This window comes from Condylura cristata, unplaced genomic scaffold (assembly GCF_000260355.1).
Source record: "Condylura cristata isolate star-nosed mole 26May11 unplaced genomic scaffold, ConCri1.0 scaffold00024, whole genome shotgun sequence".
NCBI lineage: Eukaryota > Metazoa > Chordata > Mammalia > Eulipotyphla > Talpidae > Condylura > Condylura cristata.
In genome coordinates, this window is record NW_004567125.1 from 20,500,475 (window position 1) to 20,526,007 (window position 25,533).

General features: G+C 44.0%; 1 protein-coding gene across 1 annotated transcript in view; it reads right to left on the reverse strand.

Moving 5' to 3' along the window:
* ASTN1 (astrotactin 1) overlaps positions 1-25,533 on the reverse strand; it is a 314,384-nt gene that overhangs the window by 23,088 nt on the left and 265,763 nt on the right. Inside the window, exons 17-19 of the mRNA XM_004688129.2 lie at positions 11,829-12,097; positions 3,682-3,815; positions 533-555 (exon numbers count right to left, since the gene is read on the reverse strand). Coding sequence (XP_004688186.1) covers positions 533-555; positions 3,682-3,815; positions 11,829-12,097 — 426 coding nt within the window. The remainder of the gene's footprint in view (positions 1-532; positions 556-3,681; positions 3,816-11,828; positions 12,098-25,533) is intronic.

Genomic DNA, 25,533 nt, shown 5'->3' on the forward strand with positions numbered 1-25,533 from the left:
ATTTTTTAAAGATTTATTTATTTATGCATACAGAACTGGAGTACAGAGGTGCAGGGGCAGTGAGAGGATTCACCAAAGGTAGAGTGGGGAGCAGAACAGGCAGATCGACAAAGTACACTGCTGAAGTGCTGAAGGGAACAGTGGGCAGGTCAGGAGAGGTCTGCCAGCCATGTGGGTCACCTCCAGGGCAGGGATCAAACTCACACTGAAGCTGCCACTAGCTTTGCAGTGCTGCACTTTGCCCCACTGTGCCACCAGGGAGAGCCCTCAAAGTGAGGACTGACTACTTCACAAGAGAGTAGAACTTCAAGTAAAACCCTTGAATATCCTTGAAGTCGATTTTACTCATCTAAGGGCCTATAGTGGATTAGAAACTCAACATGTATTTCTTAATTAAGTAAGAAGGTGAGTCAAAGATGAATGAACACCTGCATCTTGCAGGACTCAGTGGATAGCACTTGGGGATAGCACTTTATTTCTAAGACTTAGAAATACAGTTTCTGGGTTTCTCATGAGAAGTAAGATAACGTACCTGGAATGCTCATCCCAATGCCCCTTAACAGAGTGAGGGGAGAGTTCCGCGTGACAAGGCCAAGGTCATGTAAGTTTGCAAAGCATTACAGGGATCCTAGTAGAGCCTGGCTTTCCTTCCCTATGGTGCTAACAGGCTTTCTGCTGGCAAGGCCTTGAGACAGATTCAGTTTGGAGGAGAAATATTCAGAGGGGACAAGAGTTGGCCACATGTCAAGTTCTCCTCTGGGTGATATCTTATGACAGCTCACTGAGGTTTTGACTTCAATATCTCCCTCTGCTCTTGGCTCTCTATGAATATCTTGATCCCACTCTTTCCTGGATTTTTCCAATTCACAGTGTCCTTGTTTCTCATAGATTATTGTCTTTGACCTTGGTTGTCCTTGCCATTTCTTTACTGCGTGTACCTCATGGATTCCCGATAAATGTTATTGACATACACTGCTATGGATCTCCTAAGGGCCCAAGTGGTTTCAATTCACTGCCTCATTCTGACTTTATGGCTGTGTCTCGGGTTTCTCACTTGCTTCCAATTCCATGTTTCTTCCTAGACCACTGACTTCTGGGAACTTTCCCAGTTCCTTCTCAGTCCACCCTCTCTCCCCTACATACATCCCTGCTATTCACCCTTACTTCTGGTTCCCATGTCTCACTGCCCTCCAGCCTCCATTCAGATCACAGATACTTTTACTGGCCTCAAAGATCTTTGGGCAAGGTTCCCTAAATGGATCACACTGAACCAGTTCACACCAAAGAAATGATCAGATTTAATTCGACAGGTGTTGTTCAGCACCCATTATGTATGCGGATGTGCTGATGCAATGTTGCATAAGCCAGATCTAGTTTCTTCTTTTATGGAGTGGTCGACAAACATTCACCTATGTATGAGATTATAATAAAATAAAGTGTGATAAGAACTTCAGTAAGAAAGCATAGGAGGTTTTTGCCGCAACAGCAAGGAATTCAACTAGTGAGAAAATAATGCAAAACACATGCTCTTTAGTGGCTTATTCTGAAGGAGTACACATAGTTTGCTCATGACATTAAAGATGGACTAGTCCCAAAACAGTGCGGATATTGACAAATTCATTAATTAGAGTCATATGCAGAGTGATATTTTGAAGAAAAAGCATAAGGAAGTTAAATAAGTAACTAAGCCTTTCTGAGAACTTGGATTCTGTGAAAATATGAACTAAGGCCGGCCTCTACTGAGAAACAGGAGTGTGTATGATTTACATAGACTTGTGTAAAACTAGAATGCATTTCTATTTTCAACTACCAATGAAAATGCAAGAAACTAAGTTCTCCTATTGAAAGAAATGATTAGAATTGACAAGAAAAGTGAAGCTCTTAATAGATGTTTCCTGTTTATGAAAATGTAGCCGAATTTGATCCTTAGCTATGGCCTTTATTAAATGTAGGTTTTGAAATGAAATCAGCCTTGAGATACTAAGGGTTGGGTGTCCACCTGAAAATTCCTGCTTGGTGGCATCAGTGCCATGTGTCAAAGGTGACTTTCTTAGCCTGTGAATCATTCTGAAAACACCATCTTCTAGTTCTTCCCCTTCTACCAAAGGAAATTCATCAATTTCTTTTTAATTATGCTAATATTTGGCTCTCCCCATCAGGTTATTGCTACTGGAGCCCACCCACCACCAAATCACCCATAGTCCACTGCCACAGTCCTTTGTACTTCCTTCCCCAAGAGGACTTTTAATAATAATATCTTTGATTCTCTTTTGATTCAGTAGGTCCGAGTCAGGGCTGTAAAGAGTAAGAAGCCATGACTGATGTATCTGAAACTACCCACATAGGGAAGAAAATTGTTTTCTGACATTGTTTTCTAACATTCTACTATCAGTTTCTCCTGTTTCTTCCTGCTCGATCCTGATTCCTGAATGTCCAACTGTGGCGCTCGAATGAGCAAAGGGAAACGCTCACCAAGACCGGCCACCCACTTGCTGGTTTCTTTCCATCTTCCTCCTGCTTACTCAGTCTTCCCCTCATCTCAGGCCTTCACTTCCAGATTTATTTGCCTTCCCCACCCATGGGCTGTAAGATATGATATGATTGTGCTTCACTTCAATGGAAGGGTTCAGATTCAAGGCTCAAAAGGTCACTGCCTCAGGTCCTAGGCCATAAGACTATGCATACCCCCAGGTCATAAGCCTTAAAGCCTATTCTCAACCTCTCTTTCCTCCTCACTCACACAGTCAGCCATTCAACAAGTCCTGCTGTTTCTACCCAAAGTCATCTCTGTACCTCTCCATGGTAATGGATAAGATTACAGCTTCTCAGCCATGTGTGCCATCCTGCTCTATGACTTTGGAGAAATTATTCAGTCCATCTGAATTCATCTCCTTCTTCAAATAACAGCACCTAACTGTCCTGCACAGTGTCTGACCCCCACTGTGCTGATGGGATATTTAGGGTCTCATGGTAGATTTTACCCTCCACTCCATGCAACAGCAATTTAACCTCTCTTAATTTTTTTTTCATTTTTGCTGGGTTAACACTAGTTTATGCTATTGTATAGGTTTCAAGTGCACCTCTTTAGCCATGACATCCTATATTCTTTACCTTCGAGACATCTCAGAGCCACCTTCTTCATGAACCCTTCACCATTGCCCAAGTTCAGACTTGACCTCTTCCCTATTCACACTTTTTAGCTGTTTCACATAAAAACCACATCCTGGCCCTCCCTGGTGGCGCAGCGGGTTAAAGTACAGCACTGAGAATCTAAAGCCGCTTCTGCATGAGTTCGATTCCCGCCTGCCCCGGAGGTGACCACATGGCGCGGCAGACCTCTCCTGACCCGCCCGCTGCTCCCCTCAGCAGTGTACTTCGTCGATCTGCCTGTTCTGCTCCCCGCTCTGTCTCTGGTGAAGCCTCTCGCCGCCCCTGAGCCTCTGGCCTGTACCCCAGTTCTGTATGCACAAATAAATAAATCTTTAAAAAAAAAAAAAAAAAACAACCACATCCTCACTATTACATGCCTGTCCCTGAGGACAAGTACTGCTTTGTGTTTTTTATTCCTGTTCCCCAGTTCCCAGGCTATTGCTTTGCAAATAGTAGACACTCTACGATTAACATCTGCAGATTAATGCTCATGCAACCGTGCCAGAGACAGGCAGAGAAAAGTCATCATACACAGGCTGTGGGAGGGGTGCACACGTCGGGAGTCCATCAGCTCCAAACGCAGTGGAGTCACAGCGACACCAATCCTCGATGACGTCTCCAGTCCCAGAGCACCAGAGAGAGCTCATGGTGGCCTCCTGCAAGAGCTGTGAGAGAGCAGAGAGGAGGTAAGTGTCAGAAGCCACAGCTATAATTGAGAGACAGAGCCACAGTTCCATTGACCCTAACTAACTGCCCAGCAGGTGGCTGTCACACCACTTTGCCATGTGTTAGCCCAAAATCCCTACCCCAGGAGACTGTTTCTGGGAAGCTGCTAGGACCACTTGGGAGTCTTTTATTAGTGGTTAATTAGGTGGGGGGTGGAAGGGGGAATCCCTATCCTATAAAATTTTAGGTCAAAAATCAGAAGGAAGGAAAGAAAGAAAATGAAAAACAAAACAAAACAAAACAAAACAAAAAACCTGAATAAGATAATCCTACACAAATCAAAATAGTCTGAACCCAAAGCCAGAATGTTATGTTTGATTCTTCAGAAACAATCGTATTTAGGTCAGAACACTTGAAACAGTGTCCACAGTGGGCCTCCCTGACACCCCCCACCTCCCCAGAATGGCAGCTTCCATGGAGAGAGCAATTCTTGATGGTCACTACAAGTTACACAGAATTTTGAATTTACCAGGCCCTTTAGGTGCTAACACTCTAGTGTAAGGTCTGTGGTGAACAGCTATGATTTCTGGTGGACGATATTGGTGGTACAGGGGCTGTTAGTTGCTTTCACAGGCTAGTGAGCAGGGCAGGGCCAGACCTGAGCTCTATATGACAACTCCACACCTCGCTTTCTCCATCCAGCTCTCCTAATTAACTGCACCCACAAATCCCAGCAGGAAACCTGCCACAAAGTGGGTGCTCACTTTAGGTCTTGCCTGACTGAACCAAATTCAAATTAACAGGTACATTTGTTTCAGCTAGGGAAACAGGCCTCTTTTGTGACAAATGGAATAAGGAGGACTTTGTGGCTGGTGCCTCACAGTCTTCAAGCAACAATTCCTGGCTAAGCACCTAGCAGGGGCCACTTTCTGTGATGAACATTGAGTTTATACTGGGGCATGCAATTAACTGGCTTCTGGCTGCATATAACTTTTATCCACATAGTAGACAAACAAGCAAGAGTTTCACATGGAGGCCCTCCCTGGTGGTGCAACGGGTTAAGGTGAAGCACTATGAAATTATCCACAGCCACTGCAGTACAAGTTCGATCCCTGGCCAGGGAGATGACCCACGTGGTGTGACAGACCTCTCCTGTCTTGCCCCCTACTTTTCTCAGCAGTGTATTTTAGCCAGTCTGTCTCTTCTGCTCCCCACTCTGTCTCTGGTGAATCTTCTCCTCCCCCTAGCCCCCACACCTCTGGCCTACACCTCAGTTCTTGTATGCATGAATAAAAACTAAATATTAAAAAAAAGAGTTTTGTAGGAACCAGATCATCCCATTCTGCTTAAGGGTTCAAGGGGAAAGAGTGATATATAGTGGGAAGACTTCATGAGGATAAATGTTTCTACTTGAGCTCGAAGGGGTTAGTCAATAGTACCTGGTCACAAAAATTGGGAAAAGTATATTGTTTAACTCTCTATCTGATGGCACAGAAGCCGAAACCCACGAGGAAACCCTTTGAGATGCAAGGTCATGTGACATGAGATAGGAGGCAAGGCTGAAATCAGTCTCCCAAATATAGACAGATATTGAAATGCAAGTTGGAAGTGTTGGATTGGTTGTTTTTTGCTAAATAGTGGTATAATTTGAATTTGGATCCAGAACTGCAACAAATGGAGCACCCTTCACTTCTGAAAGTTGTCCATCTAACCATGAGTCAGATCTCAGTTCTGTCTTCATGGCTATTTTTGGTCTGGGCAGTCAGAGTGCATCTCGAGGACAGAGAACATGCTTCTGGGCCTGTATTCTGGAACAGAACTAACCAACTTATGAAAAATGAGAGGTTTTTTTCCCTTTTGTTTAAAATGAGCAGGGCATTTTCGTCCTGTTGTGATAAGCCCGCCCTGCTGTTTTTGCGAAATAAGCAGAAGCAGGAAAAAAACCTCATGACTATCATGGTTCCCAGGGTCTCAGGTAGGAGAAAATATTTAGAAGACCACTCTGGGTAAAACTGGTCTCCAAAATCAACAGAAAGGGGTTAAGTGGCTGTAAGAAGTAGGATGAGGGTGGCAAAGAGATGCTCAATGGCTCAATGAATGGGGGGTGGGAGAACGAACTGGATTGTTGGGGCCAGTGGGGTCAGATTTAGGGAGTGGGGGAGTCATCACATTCTAAGAACAATGGTGAACCATTAAAACTTAAACAAGAAAACAGCATTCAGCTTCTAATTCAGAGAAGGACAAACACTTAAGATGACAATTATGTTAAGAATCATTTCCTCAAAAAATTTCACTTTCCAATTTGATTTACAACATTCCAAGAGAGTCTCTACTCTCTGAAGCCTGGGTATAGGCAGCTGAAGAAGATAGGAGGAGGTTACAGGGAGGAATCAAGGTTTTGTATTGTTTGTTTGTTATTTTTTGGAAAGGAAGAGAAGAAAAGTCACATTTATCTTATTATTTACAATATTGCATGCACTGCATGGAGACTCTTCATGTGTTATTAGTTTTAAGACTGCTTTGAGAAAAGAAGCAGGATTTTCCAATTTTGGTTATTATTTTGCTATAAGGAAAGCAGGTAAGCTTTCAAGCCAAGTTCATCTATCCATTTATTTCTCTATCTGTTCATCATTTTATTCATTTATTCAACAGTGACAACCATGTGCTACTACTGCTAGGCACTAGAATTTCATAGAAAAAAATACATTTCTCAAAGTCTAGAGGGGAATAGACAACCATGTCAATAACTCTGATATCAGGTGGTAATATGTGCCTTAAAGGATGTATGTACAGATACCATGCAAATGCATGAAGGAGCACTTGGTTGACTGGGAGAGCAAGTGCGGACTTCTGACAGTTGGCAATACATGAGCTGAAACTTAAATAATAGTGGGAGTTTGCCAGTGGCAGAAATATGGATGATGGTGTTAGCAGGCAGAATGAGGATTACCCTGGGGCTTCCAAATGAAAAGGGAGAGCACAGAAAGAGGAGGAGGGAGGGAGACAGCAAGAGAGAGAGAGATTAATTGGTAAATATAGCCTACCAGTAACACTGCCTGAGCTGGGACTTTGGGTACATGTTAAATGCAGGTGAAATCAAGCCTCCTCCAGGACCACATATGTTCTGTTCTATACCAAGCATGGCTGCTTAAGTGCACCCTTAGTTCCCAGCAATCCTCCCTTCAATAAGTCAAGAGTCATGGCAGATCCATGGCATGATGGGAGTTGTAATCCCTGGTGCCTGGGATCTCTCTGGCATGAAAGTGGGAGGTGGAGTCCATAAAACATCAGCGAGTAGAGTTCATTCAGGACATACTATTCCAGCAACAATGGGAGGAGAATCACAAGGCTGACAGATAGGTCAGGTACATGAAAGAAATGTGTTATTATAAGAGGAAGTGCAAGGAGTTAAATTTTAGAATAGAATTATTTGGTTGGGTAATGAATTACTCTTGTTACAATGTGCTAAGGACTTCAGATGGTACTGAATAGATTCTGCACAGCCATTTTACCTGCTACAATGTAATTAGTCCATATTAACAGAGTAGATTTGACTAATTTAATAGAGACCAGTCAAAGTCTCCCAGAGTAATAAGATGTTGGCATCATGTTACAAAATAATCTATGTCAAAATAATCTATGTCAAGGGTAAGCCGAAAGAGAGGGTTGCTTCAAGATGTGTGTGACTGTTGGTGATGGAATGGGTATTAAGAAATGAAAAGTCTAGGAAGTAGACTTTGTCTCCTGCTTGAGCAACTTGGCAGAAAATAATGTCATTCAATGAGATGGAAGCAGGGCAGTTACAACTGGGGTGGGAGGTGAATTCAAGTTTGTTGAGTTTGAAACACCTGGTTGATGACATGGTTTGACTGACATATTTCTAGATTACAGTCAGAGAGTAGACTGACATCAAAGGTTATCTAGTCCAATAGAAAGAGAAGGCCAAGGAAAGTTAGAAATTGGTCAAAGATGCACTAAGTATAGAAATAAAAGCACAACCAACTGACTCCCATGACTTACCAACTTCTGCTTTTCTTTTGCTTCTCATGCCTCATCTCTATTCCTTGGAAGAAGAGGTGAAATTAGGAGGAAAAGTGGACATATAGAGGAAATGGCAAAGATAAAATATGTCTAAGGAGAAGAAACATGTGGTGTGATGAACTGCAGCTCAGATCAATTAGTCTGTTTAGAAACTCAGGTGTTCCATATATGGCCAGATGGAAAACAGTTTCTAAGTCATCCCTTAAAGACTAGTGCCATGGGGCCCTCCCTGGTGGCGCAGCAGGTTAAAGCACTGCACTGAGAAGCTAAAGCCACTTCCGCATGAATTCGATCACCGCCTGCCCTGGAGGTGACCACATGGCGCGGCAGACCTCTCCTGACCCGCCCGCTGCTCCCCTCAGCAGTGTACTTCGTCGATCTGCCTGTTCTACTCCCCGCTCTGTACCTGGTGAATCCTCTCATCCTCCGCACCTCTACCTGTACCCCAGTTCTGTATGAATAAATAAATAAATCTTTAAAAAAAAAAAAAAAGACTAGTGCCATGATGGAGGAAGGAATGCAGGGGAGGCATCACAAGATTGAGTCTCACAAAGGGACAGATAGAAGGGGCTAGTGAAGCAATTGACACAGCCATAACATCAAGATCCTGAGGCACCAAAGCAGAAGCCCAAAGATGCCTGAATGTCTGGGGTGTCTGTCGAAGGTCCCAGAAGGTAACAGACTGTTAGGGACTGTGCCTGAAGTTCAGACCCAAACATGGAGATGAAGCTCATCAGGAATCTCCCGTCCTTTTAGAGTCTATTCAAAGTCAACAAACCTAGGCTCACAAGGAGTGAGCCCCTCCCAAAGAGAAGCTGCCTAGGTCTGGGCAGTCGCTCCATCAGCCCAGGGCAGCCACTCCTCTGTGTACCTGTGCCTAGGCAGGTGCTTCTTTCCACCGGCTCTCTCCCTCTGCAGGGCAGCAGCCTCCTGCTGCCTGTGACCTGTACCATGCAGGGACTTCTCTGCACTGACCTCCCCCAGCAGAGGCCGCTCTCCTAAGACCACCTGCCTGCAACCATGCAGGCCTCTCTCTCTGCAAACCTGTCCCTTTCGGGGCAGCTCTCCCTGCCTGCTTGTGTATTGCTATACAAGTGTATTTTCCTTGCCTGTCTCTTTCTAATAAACTTACTCTTTAAATTTAACTGAATCTCTGTCTTGTGGAGAACCTTGCAATGTGCCGCTGAAAGGGGGAGCTCTAGTAAAACCTTTCCCAGAATGAACCCAAGTATCCCACACTCCAAAAAGATGACATCACCGGGAGACAGGGAAAGGCTGATGACCAGCTCTCTGGGGATCCAGAGAGAGAGAGATTGTTAAAGACCAAACTTTCTTCAGCTTCCTCATTTTGCTTTCTATTCCCCGGCAGGAATAGTAAGGGTGGTCCCCAGGGAAAGAGAAGATTCCAGGTTTCCTGTCTTACTCAAGGAAGGGTAGAGCTGAGCAGGTAGGTGGAGAAGCTGGAGATGAGACTGGAAGAAGGAAGGAGACTGGGTGAGGCACATGGAGCAGAGAGAAATGTGAAGAAGCTGTTCTTGCTTCTCAGCCTTGGACTTAAGAATTGGAAGGAGACATTTGAAATAGATGTGGGTTAGAGATTCATGGGGAAATTAACCATGGCAGTTTTTAATCTTGATTTTGAGTTTGCTTTTTCTTCCAGACTTTTCAGGGCCCTTCTGCCCTTTTCCTAGGGATCCCCACCAGAAGGTGTCTTAGACTTGTGGCTGGCTTTTGGACCTCAGCGGTCCTGTTTTAGGTCATCCCTGTTTGGCTGGGCATTTACCGCCAGGGAAAGGGTAACTCTGGGTGTTTTGTATGAAAACTATTTTATCCATTCTTTCCCTTCTCTTGTTGCACACTATTGTATGATAGTTTCTTTCCACTAAATGTCTATGTACTAGGTATGTTTCATTTTAATGCGGCAGATGGCAGAACCCATTTAGATGGGCAGGTAGGAGGGTCCCAGGGGACCCCTTACCCTACCCACTAACAGAGGAGGGATTCTATGACCTCCTTTCCTGCCAAGCTTTTCTCTCCTCACAGCTCTGCACGCCTAGCCTCACAGAATGGTCTGTGAACTAGATCCTGACTCTGCTGTTCCCAGGCCAGTGCACAGACTTCTTGGGGTGCCAGTTGCAGCAGCCCTGGGTGCTCACAGAAGACAAAGTGGGACAGGTAAGCTGAGCAATGGGCATTGGATACAAGTCAAGGGCAGATACTTGGGGCCTTATCTTATAAACCGCAAGAGCTGATTTTTCAGTAGTGTCTGAGACAGCCATATCAAAAGAGCATCCACTTCAAAAGAGGCTAGCCCAAGCACCTTGCCAGCCACAGGGCTAGCTAAGAGCCTTTGTTTTGCAGATTTTGGTGTGTTCAATAACTGTGCAGGTGGGATTTGTCCTTTTTCCCTCTTTTATCTCTCTTTCCAGGCTTTAATTTCCAGCTTCTAAGATTTGAATCCATCAATAAAGACCAAAGCTCTGAAGCCTTGGACCTCAGTCCCAATAAAAGCAGGACCCCAGGTCCTGATTCTCTTTCTATCCCTCTTCCAACCTCCCCAACCTCTACAACCTCACTGTGGCCCACCCTGGTGCTCTGTACATTTTAGGTCTAATAACTCATACACTTCTATTTTTCTTTCAAAGTTTCCCGATGGCTATTGCTGAAGGGCATCTCACAATCACAGTAAGAACCCTAACTGTGGGTCCTGTCATAAAATGAATAAAAAGAGGGAAAGCCTTTGGGAAATTTATCTGGGTTCAGATGAGTGCCCTCAGGTATTTCTAACCATTGCATCATTATCTCTAAGCCCAGACCAATGCAAATTGGGTCTCCATGGTGACCTAAGCCTGCCCTTCTCATTCCCTACAGCTCCCATTCAGGGGTGTCTTCTCTCCCTCTCCACTTCCTCAGTTCATTCCTATTAGACTGAAAAGGAATTTGCAGGTCAAAGGAACTATTTATCTTTTTATTCCTGTGAAAAACCTTATTTTCTAACACTCAGGGAACTATCTGCAGTAGAAGCATATACGTACAAGAAACACACATGCAAATCCTTTCTGTGCTTTGAGCATCACCTATGAGACAAACCATGACACACCAGGTGTTCCTTAAAAGAGTAAAGAGAAAGCAATTATCACCTCACTTGGAGGGGCACACCTCTCAGGCAGGTAAGCAGCTCACTGCTGTGATTCTACGGTCTTATACCTTATACCAGGCTCACCTTTGCCTAAAGTCTCAGAAGTCCCACATGAGTTTCCCTGGTTTTATTTTAGCCTGTGTGTGTGTGGGGGGGGGTGTGTGTGTGCACGCGTGTGGTTTGAATGACTGTTCTTTGTGTCCTTGAAGAGCTCAGAGAGCTAGGAAATTATTGTCATTGCCTCTGCTGCATTTCTCCAGCTTATCCTTTTGGGTCCATTCATTTCATCCTTGTGTCTTTGGGTAGAGGGAGGCAGAGACAGGTAAATTAGAGGTGGCTGGGAAATGTCATAACGCATTGGATGTGCATGGAAAGGATGCTTTGTTCTTAGAGACAGAAGATGGGCTGCCAGACCCTCCCATATCAGACCTGCTCCTGTCATGTTTCTAGTGGTTTGGGGGCAGTTAGGGAGCTGGTTCGCTTCCCATGCCAACAAGTGAGGCAGAGTCCAGTCTCTCATGACTGTTCTCTAGATCCTGACTAATTAACTTTGGTGACTGCAAATGCTCTGCCTACCTTCCGTCATCATCCCAACCCTGCACAAGGGCTGGCTTGTGAGTCCAGAGTTGCGTGGGTATTCGGCAACATTGATCTGCCTTAATGTGTACGTATGCAAATCTAAGCCAATTAGGTGCCTGGTTTAGCTGAACAAAATCTTACTATCTACATTCTAATAAGGAGTTCAATACACCCTATCATGACCTCCGGCCATTTGGAAAGTCCTCTGCTTGTTGTCAGTCTCCCCGGTAGCCTGGAGTCCCAGGCCTCTTACCCTCTGGGTCTGGTTGTTGGTCACTAATTCATAGATGGGGGCTGCTCTGGTCACCTCCAGCAGAACTGGCTCAGCAGGGGTGTCAGGGCTGGATGTAACATGACACAGGGGGCAGGAGGAAGGGCACCGTCCCTTGCTCTGGCACTCCATGCGAACTCCAGCAGCCATGCGCTTGGTGCCAGATTCTGACAGGCTGGCGATGTATTCTGGGAACGTCAGCACCTTGGGGTCTCTTTCCCGCTCCTCTGACTCATCGGATGGGGAGTTGCCTGCCAGACATGAAATGAGAAGAAAGTGAGGGACGTGAAAAAGCAAGGACGGACATGACCTTGTAATCCTAAAGTGCTGGAGGCCAATACTTGTGAGGTTAGAAAAGTCACGCACGGGGTAAAGGTGTGTCTGTTGTCCCACATCAGTTGGGGAATGCGTCCCCTTAGTTGCTAACAGACCTAGGAATGGCACTTCCAAACGAAAGATGAATCACTTGCATTGATGGTTCAGTGGTAGAATTCTCATCTGCCAAACGAAAAATTAGGTGTTCCCTTTCTAAGAATCCTAATTTTCGCCCGATCTGCTCAGTCTGTGCTGACCACGGTAATTTATAACAAACAGTAGCAGCCGTGTGCTCAATGATTCAGTTCTTTGTCCCCAAAGTAGAGATAATAACAGCACCTACTTCTACCACTGCATAATGGACAAATGGCAAAATGTTTTTTAAACACATAAACAGAAGTTAGCACTCATCAAACCATCATCATCACAGTTTTAATTATAATTTTAGGTAAGAGCTTTGTGCTATGACTGAATTTGATTCCTACCTTTTTTTTTTTCATGGGATTCTATCATGACTCCCATTTCATAGATGACTAAAGGAAGGCCAAGCACTTCAAGAGCACACAGTTAATATAGTCTGAAAGTTGAAATTTAAATTCAGTTTTGCCTGATTCCAAAGCCTCAGGTCATAGGGAAAAAGTAGGATTTTTCTGCTTCAGTTATTAATCAACATATTGAATTGGGGGAGGGAATTTTGACTTTTTCAAAAATGTCTCCCCTAGAAGCTTGAGAGAAGGGTTCATATTACCCTTCACTGATGAATAAAAGGTAGTGAGGGACGTCCTTGTTTTATTTTTGGTGACAAACTTGGACACTAGCTACCAGAAAATAACAGTGTTCCTATGGGAGAAAGCACTGCTTGATGAAATTCTCTTTCAAGCCTTCATGATTTTCCCTTTGACTTACTAATTCCAAAGGAAGATGGAAACAGTATCTGCTGGAAAGTGTCTGTTCTGGGTCCCTTACGAGATTCAAGACAGACCCTTGGAGGTACAGCTGTGTCTAAACATCAAACAATTACAGAAAGACGACTGGGCTTTTGGAAAGAGTGGGCAGATACAGAGCGTTCATTCTGCTCCCCTCAGACCTATCCAGAATGCAATACTTGATGGGCCGAATCTTTGGGGGAGCTGGTTGGGAGGATTTGCAAAGTGGTTCCAGAAGGTGACTGTGAGACACGACTCATCAACTTCCTAAGAGTTCTCTCTTCTGGGGTTCAGGGAGCAATCTGATTCTCCCTCGTTTGCTCTGTAATATGAACCCATTTGGAAGCAGCATGAGGCATTTCAGCATTTGGTTTCCCAGATGAGCACCATAATTACGTGGATGAGGCATTTTTACCCAGGCTTCCACCAACAGGGTGCCTCCTGCACCCCAAGGCAAAGGACTCACTCAGAAACTATAAATAGGCGATCGGCTATTTCACATGTGTATTTCGTTTAATCACAGACCCAGAGTTGAACTCAAGCCCTTCCTAGGTTATCAGAGAACTGTACAGCTATGCACTCAAAACTAAGAATGGTGTGATCAGAAAAGAAGCATGGAGTCCAGTGACCACATCAGCTAGCCCCAAAGGCACTCCAAGCCACATGGAAGTCTTTGTTGACATTCAGGTTTGCACAGCTCCATTCCGTGGGATGCTCCACGACTGGGGTGTTCATAAAGAAGCCACTACCTGGCAGGACCCTCCACACTTAGCCCCTGACCAGGCCCTGAGTTCTCTTCAACCCTCTGTATAGACTCGGGGGGAACAAGTAGGGTTAGGTGAGGTCTATGGATCCGTGGTGTGATCTTTTAAAAAACAAGCTTTCGGCCCTTTCTGGTGGCACAGCAGGTTATAGCACAGCACTAAGAAGCTAAAGTCAGCCCTCCCTGGTGGCGCAGCGGGTTAAAGCACTGCACTAAAAAGCTTAAGCCACTTCCGCATGAGTTCGATTCCCGCCTGCCCCGGAGGTGACCACATGGCGTGGCAGACCTCTCCTGACCCGCCCGCTGCTCCCCTCAGCAGTGTGTTTAGTCGATCTGCCTGTTCTGCTCCCCACTCTGTCTCTGGTGAATCCTCTCACCCTCCGCATCTCTGGCTTGTACCCCAGTTTTGTATGAATGAATAAATAAATCTTTGAAAAAAAAAAGAAGAAGAAGAAGAAGAAGAAGCTAAAGTCACTTCCGCATGTGCTCGCTCGGCCGCGGAGGTGATGATCCACATGGGATCCACATGGCGCAGGAGACCTCTCCTGACCCGCCCGCTGCTACACTCAGCAGTGTACTTCGTCAGTCGGCCTGTTCTGCTCCCCACTCTGTCTCTGGTGAATCCTGTCACTGCCCCTGCACCTCTGGCCTGTACCCCAGTTCTTTATGCACAAATAAATAAATCAAATAAATAAATAAATAAATCTTTAAAAAAAATAAGCTTTCAGTCATTGGGAAAATTAATGACATCCTGACACTCCCCCACCCCTTGGTAGAATTGCAGTGCTTCAGATTGATAAAGGCTAGGGAGAAGCGGGAGGGCGTCGCGCCTAGTAGAGGAATCTGCACGTACATGTGCACTCTGTGATCAACAACTTGTTTTCTCTGAACTAAAACTTGTTTTGAACCTAAAGTTCTGCCCCAGTAATGCCATCAGAAAGTGCTGGACATGGACACCATCAGTAGGACAGAATGTTTTCCCAGGCCCAGGAAAACAGGATGTACCAAGTCAAGATGACTAAGGAGGTGACAAATCTGGGGACATGGGAAGAGCAGGGCACTTGGACCGTGACAGACTGTATGTTGGGAGGCTCACTTACGGTTAACTAGCTTTGTTTAGGTCACCACACAATGGCTGGCTTCAGATTAGAGTCAGAACAGGTTTTTGAGGTTTAATACCCCATTCTCTCAGATCCTTGGTTTTCCGAAATAAAAATTACTTGTTACAGATTGGATTCCCGTCTCTATTCAGTTGGTTCCTGGTAACGATAGGTGGCCCAACTCTAGCACTTTCCAGTACAAAAATTAAGATTTCAAAATTTTCACCATGCAAACCTTGCCAGAGACACTGAGGCTGTGGCCGCGGGGTCGTCTAGCACTTTACCATGAGATGCGTTGTTTTAGCCCACGCCTTCGGGCTGAGAACCTAGTCAAGAAGCTGGAAAAAGCATTTCCACAAAGTGACCACTAGATGGCGACATCAAGTCTTCTGTGAGAGGAAAACAGGAATGGCTAATTTTGTGTGACCATTTTGGCCAAACAGAATAAAATCTAAGGAAAAGTTAACACATGGCTACTTTTTTAAAAAATCGTGGAGGTAAATTGTTTCCTCCAGACAGTAAAAAGTTAATGAGAAAAACAATTTCATAAAGCAAACCCTACAGAGAAAAATTATAGGCACAGATAATGACCAAAAAATAAAACTCACAAGGGAAAATAGAAATCTCCCTCCATAGCCATCACATGGAGTAAAAATTGCTTCAATCAGGGAATAACGTCACCAGATTCTTTTTCTCGCCTTTAAGCCCCAAATGCCCCAACCCGTTACACATTTTCCACACTGTGCTCTCCTGACAGACAAACGTGGCCACAAGAGGGCGCTGCAGGTCCAGACACGCAAACACCCAGAAACAGTCTGGCGCTGCTGGTCTGGCGCCTCCCTGCCCTCCAGCTCTGCTTCATTAAGACTTGTAATTGCTGTAAACATTTCAGGGGCTGCTCCCTAGTTGCTGTCTTCTGGCTATCCCAATTAAAATCAAGCTGCAGCTAATCCCCCTGAATATCCTTCAGCCCTGGATTGGTGGCAAACTTCGAGGAGAGGCACAGGGAGGAAGAATGCAGGGGAAGGTTAACAGGAAGGCACCGAAGTCTTGCTTTAATGCAATCACATTTTCCTTTGCTTAAAAATACTCGGGTCCATATACAGCAGGTCTGGCTGGAGGTCAAGGCTAACTGTCCCACAGTCCCCTCCTCGTGCAGGATGAAGCTGTCTAGAGAGGAGCTGGATTTACACAGAAGTAATGAGAAGTGAACTCCCCAAAGCTATATATTCAGGCTCCAGCAAAGAATAGAGATGTGTGTGAGAGAGATTTTTCAAAGAGGAAATGCATTTTCCATGTGCAGTTAAAGACACAATTGGGAAATACTCCTCAAAATGATGGAGCCCGGTGGTGAAAGCCTAGATAAATCTTCCTTTGCCCAAAGAGAGTACCTATTACCATCATGTCTGTGTCAAGTGAAGGAATAGTCCAGATCCTAAAAACTCCAGGAGACTGATCTGTGACACTTGCTTTCAACGCCGTCAGTGTCAGAGTGAGCAAGAGAGAGGGTTGTGTGTTGTCACTGGAAGGAGACTCCGCCTTATTTTTTTAGGTTTCAGTGGCCCTTCCTTTCCATTCCCATTCCAATGATAATCCTTTGGTGCTTCTTCTCTCTTCTGCCTCTAGATCCTATGTACTGCTAGATCCTACTCTCGCATCTGAGTCGGTTATTTCTTATCTCTTAATAACATGAATATTTTACTTCAACAAGTATACAGCTTCTGGGCATAAGGCATGCTATATTCAAGATCTCAAGATATTGCAATTGACAAAGGTGACTTCTGATTAAAAAAAACAAAATGTATGTGGCCCCACTCACCTCTGTTTGTAGCATTCACTCCTCATGCTCTCAGGGGAAGCTCTGGATCCAGCCAGGGCACTTAGCTTTCTTACAAACAGAAGAGCCAACCTGGAATGTAGTTAACAACCCCCAAACTGCAAAGCATTTTGCAAATACAGTTTGCTATAAATAAATGCCATTTGCTTTAGGCTAAATCTGTATCCTCCAGCACACAATGGCTGAATTTCCCCAATGGATTATCATGGTAGGAGAATATTGGCATCCTCAATATTCAAAGCCTCACAATGGATGTGCATATGGCCTCAGGCATGTACATATTGACCCCTCTAGCCTCAGCAGCAGATGAGAGCCACAAAAGTGACCTAGTTGACCTCATGCAGGGTCTGCTCTGCTGAGGGGATCTGCCAGGTCACAAAGGTGAATTATTGTAAGGAAGTAAATTGGTTCACTTCCTGTAGGATTCTGCCACTGTTTAAGAATCCCCTGAGTTGGTGCCCAAGGCAATGAGATGCTAATGACATCACAGCTAGAGCCACAGAGGCAGTTCATTAGGCAGCAAAGAAATCAAAAGCAAACTGATCAGATCCCAGATTTTCCAGGCTGCTCAGGATCCACGGGGGAAAAAAGCTTGCCATGTAGCCAGAGAAACCGCGCCACAGCCCACCTGCACCAGGAGCCCAGGTCCCACGCCTGCCCATCCCCACCTCACGCCACAACTGGCCACACCAGATATCCTGGAGTACCAGAATCACATTTCTGTCTACACACTGAGTTTCAAATCGGTCTTTGAAACTGTTTAGTCATCTCTTTGGACAGTGAAGCTCAGGTCACTTTGAATGAATGTGAACCCCTAGATCTGCTATTGGACATAATCTCAGAGATCTGAACAAAATACAATATGATGGATTAATAACCGTGGAAGAAAGGACAGGGCATCCACTGGTCACTTCTCTCTGCATGAGATGAGTGCCCCTGGGTGAGGGGCTTTCTTCTGCGAAACATGTACCTAGTTCATAGACATTTATATGTATTTAAAGCATATCCAGAGCTATCTATCCTGTCTGTCAGTCTGTCTGTCTGTCTACCTCTATCTCATTATCTATCATCCATTCATCCATCTATCTTGGCAGGGAAAGGAGAATTGTTGTCATGGGGATATTTGGAATTTTCTAAAAAGCAGAACATAAAAATAAAACTAAAGCACTTTTATAGTCTATAGTCCCTTACTGAAATTTAAACAATCAAAGAGAAAGAACAAAGGGTGAGTCTGGTGACAGCCAACTCTCCATCTCTACCTGGGATCTCTTCCACATATTAACAGAATCTTAATATGTTTGGACGGGAAATCCACTTGAATATCCAACAGTCACTTCAAGTTCAATGTGGCCCAAACTGCAATTTGTCATTTCCTCCAAATCTCCCTTGCATCCTGTTCTTCCTCATAGGTCTGCCCTCAGCAAACAGGGCTGACTCCCAAGCAGCTGGAGCCAGAATATCGCCTTTCTCATGGGTTCTGTCTGCTCTCCCCATCAGTCACCTGTCTTCTTATTTCTTGGTGCTTTCCCTCCCAGCCCATCCACTTCTCTGGCTGCCCACTACTGCCCAGGGGCAAAACAGTTTAAAGTGTCAGGTCTGACCCTATCAGGTTTCATTTCTGACCTCCCGTGTTAGCTGTGTAACTTAGGTTGTCTTCATCTTTCTGTGCCTGTCTTTCTCATCTATAAAATGGACGTAAAAGTGGAACTGATTTTAGTAAGACTATGGTAAAGATTAACTGATAGATGCCATGACGAGAGTTTAGCAGTGCCTGAGATGTAAGCATGCTCTAAAGTTAGTCCTTCTCACAAGACCTGTCAGCTTACCTGCTCCACCCAGCAGCCACACCTTCTCATGGTGCACTCCTTGAGGGCAAAATGACAGCTATGTCCCACCATAATATCCCACAGTGCCACGCATGTCACATAATTAATGCATTCGACAATTCATTAAGCAAATATTTATTGAACGCCTACAAATGTTGGTTGAGTGAATAAATAAATCATTTATAATGACTTGTATACAAAGTGACAACTCTCTATGCTCTGCTACTACTAACTAGACAGGCTGAGTCAAAATTCATTTCCCACATCGCCCTCCTGGGTTCCTGGGAGATCTTTTAGCTTTCTTCTAAAAAGAAGGATATTACTCTAGAGTGAGATTCTACTCCTTTCAGATAAAGTTGGACTTGGAGAGCATCTAGTGGCAAAGAATTGAGGTTACGCTACAAAAAGACACTACACATTTTGAATAACACACACATCTCCAAGATTATTAATATGCATTGAGGAATTATTTAGGGATTTAAATTTATAAAGGGGAGTGACTGGCTGTGGTTCCTTCTTCTGTGGCTAGAAAGCGTGAGGAAGTTGTGGCCACAAATGTCACAGAAAGCAGCAGAGGCAGAAGGTACACCCCAGGGAGTGATGTGGACAGATTAGGCACTGACTCATTGTAGTCACACTGGGATGGAGCATTGCGCTACCATTTCACCAGCAAAAGAAGCACGTGTGGAAGAGAGAGAGAGAGATTCTGGACCCAAGGGTAGTCGTAAGGATGAAACATGCATCTTCTGCAGTTTTCTGCCCTGTCCGTCTCAGCCTACCCAAGAGCCCAGACACATTTCCTGTCCCTCATCTGTCATGACCCATTAGCTCAGGGGAAGCACATCTTTCTTTTGGGATTAATAATAGACAGCCATGGCTTCCAAGTGGCCAACATATTCAGACACAGCCACAACTCCAAAGAATTTATATTCCTATCCTTTCTTACATGGATTCATATGTAACGAAAATCCTTGTCAGGATGTAGCCTTTGCTTTTTGTTGTAAAATTAAAGTGACTGACTATACATTTCAAACCGAATAACTTTTCCAGGAAGTTACTGGAACTGGCAGAGGATCTTTGCCATAAGCATGAGCAGCATCTCTGGGCATGGTGAGGTCTAGTGTAATAATTAGCAGTCATGAAATACTCAGCGGAGACCTCAGCGAAATGCCATTAACTGGGAGCTTCAAGGAAAGGTGTCTTCTGGAAAATTGAATTTTTTTGTTTAATTGATACTTAGCCAGAAAATGCTTACTTTTCTTCCAATTCTTGTTGACATTTTTCTTCTCTAAAAATGCAGTTTTCCAATTTTCTGCCTGCCTCATGAAGCATTGCCTACCAAACAGAATTAAACCTTGTCCCAAGGCACCTCCAGGTGATGATTTTGTTCATCAATTCTGACTATGCAGATTTGGAAGCTGTAAAAGACAGAAATAAAAGGCCATCTCTACCCCAAATAGCTTTGAAAAAACGGATCAAAAACATAAGACTCGATTTTCTTGAGATGGCCTCCTCTTAATAGGTATGTTGTCAAACCAATAATATCTGCTTGATAATTAAGCTCAACTTAACTTGACACCTTGGAGCAGGTGCAATTTTTTTTTTCCAGAAGTTTTTGGCTTTGGCAGGGGAACAGTTAATTGAATATCAGATTAGCACAATTCACCAAAGACTACATCAGCCTCCCTTTCGTGAGGCATAGGGATGTTCCATTTGAGATGAGAGGATTGGGTCCCACAAATAACAGGTTGTGGCATCTACCAAGGCATTAATGAAAACACCAAGCTAGGTTTCGCCTAGCTGTAACTCCAACTGCACTCCCCTTTTAAGCTTAAACTTAATGTGAAGAGGACTGATGAGGATAGCTCAGTGATGCAAAGACCACTTTAAGGATGCCTGGAGATCCATCTCTACACAGCCCGTGCCTATGGAGATGAACAAAACAAGTGCAAGCCCTAAAGCTTTTACTTCAAAAAGGAATCCTCCTAATCAGCTGCTCTTTTAGTCCCCAGTGGGCAAAAGCTGCCTTCTGTTTTGTAGAATTGCCTTGGCGCTCCCTCAATGCCCCACACTTGGGAAGCATTCAACAAATTATATAGTGGTAAAAAGAGGCAAAGGATTTTCAGCTTATTCTTGTCTCAGATTGCCTGCAACTCAAGTGACAACCCAAAGTCTCATTAGGTTCTCCATAAAGGAATCTGAAGGGGCTCAGAAGAATAATCCAGAAGGACTTGCTAAGCACACATGTATAAGGGGCATGGGAAAATACACTGAAGTCATCATTCCCTCACATAACCTTTTAAAAATCCATTTCTCTTTCTCTTTTCCTCTTGTTCTGTCACTCTTTATGTATTTATTAAGTGCCATTCTATTCCCATCATCCCATAGAATTATTCCATTGATGCTTTGTGCCCAGTCCGAAGGAACAGCTATTACCAAATACACTGTACATCTGTGGCCATAATGTCTGTCTGATCTGCCCCACTGGTTTCCAGGTTGAAACATATTCACCTGTATCCCGAGAGCTCATCATCCGGTGCACTGGGACTGCCCCTCAGTCTTGGCTGAACTGTTCTACGTTTGTGTTTGTATTGTCTACCACCCACCTTCTGTAATGTATATTGATTCTATTTTTTATTTGCCTCTTACTACTCCATTTCTTTATTCACCCAATTACTTCATGCTATTCTGAGCTGACCCCAAGTTTTATTTTTTTTCTTATTAAGTCTCTCCTTCATTTTTTAGGGTTTCCATAACAAGTTACCACCAATGGAGTGGTTTAAAACAACAACTATTTATTGCTCCACTTTTGCAGGCAGTGCCACACTCCCTTCTGAGGTAGAAATTCTAGGAGATATTCCTCCTTTGCCTCTCAGCTTCTGGTAGCTCCCGGCATTCCTGGATGGCCCTTAGCAATCCTCAGATGGTCACTGCACCACCTAGTTACAAGGTCATGCCCCTTTCTCTTATAAAGACACCAGTCACTGGATTTTAGGGTCACCTTAAGTCCAGAATGACCTCACTTAATTACATTAGGAAAAATCCTATTTCTAAGGGTTTCTATGTTCATACTCTAAGGTTCCAGGTAGACATGAATTTGGGGAGGTCACTATTCAACCCAGTGTAGTGTCCATAGTCTTTAATCTTGAGACATTGTTGTGAGCTCTCCCCTGACCCACTGCCGGTGCCAACTCAGGTGCTGGCTATTTGCAAGCTGACCATTGAGCTCTTGGAGCTCCTTGTAGGAAACAGCACAGAGAGAAGAGGGAGGACGTCTCAGGCTCCGGAAGCATTGATGCCCAGCAGCCACTGCGTACAGCTTTTTGTCAACACTGAAATCAACCTGACAGAGATTTCAAGTCATAGCCTTCAGGATGTGTGGAACTGCACTGGATTACCCCTGCCGATTCGTTACTGAGTAGCAAGCAGACAGAGGGGCTGATGCTGACAGAGGTGAAAGCCAGGGGCACCTGTGGGATTTGCTATTTCCAGATCTCCATTAGCTGAGAGACCACGTGAACGAGTGGGCATGCCCAGCGGGCAACCAGAAAAGACCCTCCACGCACTTGTGCGATTAATGCACTTTCCCCACAGTTTTATTTTTCTCATCTGGGAGCTACATTGATAAGCCAAATGTGTACTCTGTCCATTCAGGAATGAGTTCCCCTTCTCTTTCCTGATCTTCCCAACAGAAACAGAAAAACTCAGAGAAATAGCCCAGGGAGAGTAGAGGAGAATACAAAAAGAGTTGCAGAGGAATGGGAGTGCCCAGGCTTGCTTCTGCCTCCAGCTCCAAAAGCATCTCTACTTACCATGCAGCATGATTTCTCTGCTAGGGAGCGCCCATGAGTCCTTTAGTTTTACCAGCATCCTCTGCTCAAGACATTTTCTCTTTGTGCCTTTATCTCCAACCCCCACCTTAAACCCTGGAAATGCATCAAAGATTGCCTCTCTTTTTTCTTTCTGGCTCCAAATCTGGACAAGAGGAAAACACTTAGTCAAGGAAGCCTCTGGAAGATTCTGAAACGGGTAGCTGATTCAGGATAATTACTTACCTTCACTCCACATCCTAAACCCAGAAACTAAATTACATAGTTTTATACTCTGTGTGTGTGTGTGTGTGTGTGTGTGTGTGTGAGAGAGAGAGAGAGAGAGAGAGAGAGAGAGAGAGAGATCAGGATATAACATAAGGTACATGCAGTTAGGGGTCTACATGGCTTATGTGGCTTCACAGTGAGAGGTTCAATGCCATGCTGAAATGTGGCAAAGCCTGGCTTATAAATATCTTTAACTACCAAAAGGTCTAGAATTTTTTAATAAAAATATTATTCAATAATAATACTATTCTAGCCGTCAAGGGAATGTTGTAATCATTTCTCGTTTTTCTCTCGATACTCATCTAGTTCCTGTTTTTCAAATGAATTTGGATGTTAAATTCTTTTGCTGCCCTGACCAATTTATTCTGCAAATTAACTGTATATGACAGGACTTAAAGTCCATTACCACTTAGCTTTGCCAAGCTGAAATTTATGCTGGTCCCCTATGCATTGGAGCCACCAGCTCCAATAGATTGTGACTCCTGGTGGTAATTTTGGTTTTTGCACAAGTCTCTCACCTCCAGTTCCTCATCTCTTGAGTTTAAAATGCAGTGGGTGGCCTGGGCTTTTTTTCCCTCTCTGTAACCTGTACCCTCTATTCTCAGGCATCTGGTCTCTGTAGCTGGCTGTCCAGCCTTAATGATATTCTATTATGATACATAGTTTCTCTCAGAATTGCAATCTACACAGTTAAAGAGAGATGCATGACTCTGCCTGGTTGCACTGCCATCTGAAATTGGTGGAACAGGTAGACGCATGGGAGAGCTAAGGTTACTGATGGAGAGAAGGTCAAGAGTGGAGCATCGCTGTAAAGTCAATGGGTATCATCTTAGCCTGTACTAAAAGAGTTTTAGTACAGTGGTGACCATGGTGACAGAAATAAGCAATGTCACATCAACCCACATACCATGAGTTGGTTCAGTTCTGGGTGACCTGAGTGGAGAGGGACTCTGACAAAAAGAGAGAGACACTCAAGATCCAATGCACCTGGGCACCATGTTACATGAATATGTGAAGGAATCAGGGGAGTTTCGAATGGATACAAGGAGACGTGGAAGCAGCTTTGTAATTCTCTCTTTAAATATATGAAAAATGAGGACATAGAAGCAGGATCATGCAATTTCTGTGTATTTCTAGAGTTCAGAATTCAGATTCAAGGAGATGATGAAGAGATGATTTTATTGAGCCAAAATTTTTCATTGAGTGCCTATGTGTCAGGTATTGCGCTCAGTACACAGATAAGATAATAAAACTCATTTTCAGTGTATATGGCACAATTTGGCACCCAGTAGGTATTCAGTAAGTTAATAATTAATAACAATTTTAAAAAGCATCAGTGCTCAAAAACAACATAAAGGTTTCCATGGATTAGAGAAGGAAGTTGAATTTCAGTATAAGGACACGAATATTCAGTAAGGATGAAATTTGCAGACTTTGAGTCTGTATGAACTTAACACTCAAAGTTGCTAGGTCAAGGTCAACTCCCATAGAGTAAAAGGATCAGAAGCTCCCCACATTGCAGGGAACAAAATGAAATTGAGGAAGAACTCTGCCTCTTGCCCTCCAAGAGGAGACAGAGGAGGTCTTTAATCCAGGCTTCTGCCTGGGATAGCAGAGGGAAACAGAAAGGGGGTGCCAGCCCAGCACAGGAGTCCCAGATCCCCAGTAGCCTCACAGAATGTGGGAAAATGATGCTAAATTAATAATTTGTTCAAGACAATGAGCTTGCATACCATACAATTTTAATGGAGAATGTGGCTAGTTTGCTATAACCGGTAGCCTCCTAGGCATCCTCAATGCTGGCATGCTTGTTAAGATGGCATGATCCCTATTGTCTCCAGGGTCCCTCAATGTGGACAATCCATCTCTGTAGGAGTCAGGCGATCCTTTAACTCATATTAGGGGAAATGGATAGAAAAGAGGTTTTGATGATGCTGAGCTTTAACTACTTCACATAAAAATGCTACAGTAGTGGAATAAGATTAAATTTTGATTCCCCAAGCCAATCTTTCTAGTTTCAAAACATTTCCTCCTAAAATGCAACTCTATTTTGATGATGCTTGCATGGGGTGAATGGTATATAAATGAGATCATTTAAGGACCTCCATTCCATGTCTTGAATAACCATTTATAATACTTCAGTGTTAGTGGTAAGATAGTGCTAGGATTTTGAGATTTCTTTTTTATTTTCATGGAAAGAGAAAAAAGCAAATCCTCATAGGTATCAACAACACCCTGGGGGTATCTTTCCCTGGCATCAATCTGGGATCAAAAGCCCACAGATAAATACAGAAAATAAACAATTTCGGAAATGTAGAGTCATGAATTCTAAACTTGTTGCTATGGGATCTTATATTTTATTTTCATACTCCATTAACAAGTCTACTGGAGGACAAATCAGATACTGTTCTTTAGACTAATGTCAAACAAATATAACAATAAAAAAGGATAAGCATCTGCCTCTGTGTGTGTGCACACATATACACACACACACACACACACTAAAATATGCCTTCCACACTGTTGTTATGAGAATTGAGAGAAAAGTTCCCTTTATATAAATTGTTGGTAAGAAAATTCACCCTGGTGGTGCAATGGGATAGGATGCAACCTGCAAGCCACCCACAGCCGCTTCAGTGAGAGTTCGATACCAGCCCGCAAGTGACCCATACGGTGTAGCAGACCTCTCCTGACCCGCCCGCTGCTCCCCTCAGCAGTGTGCTTCATCAATCTGCCTGTTCTGCTCCCTGTTCTGTCTTTGGTGAAGCCTCTCATTGCCCCTGCACCTTTGGCCTGTACCCCAGTTCTATATGCATAAATAAA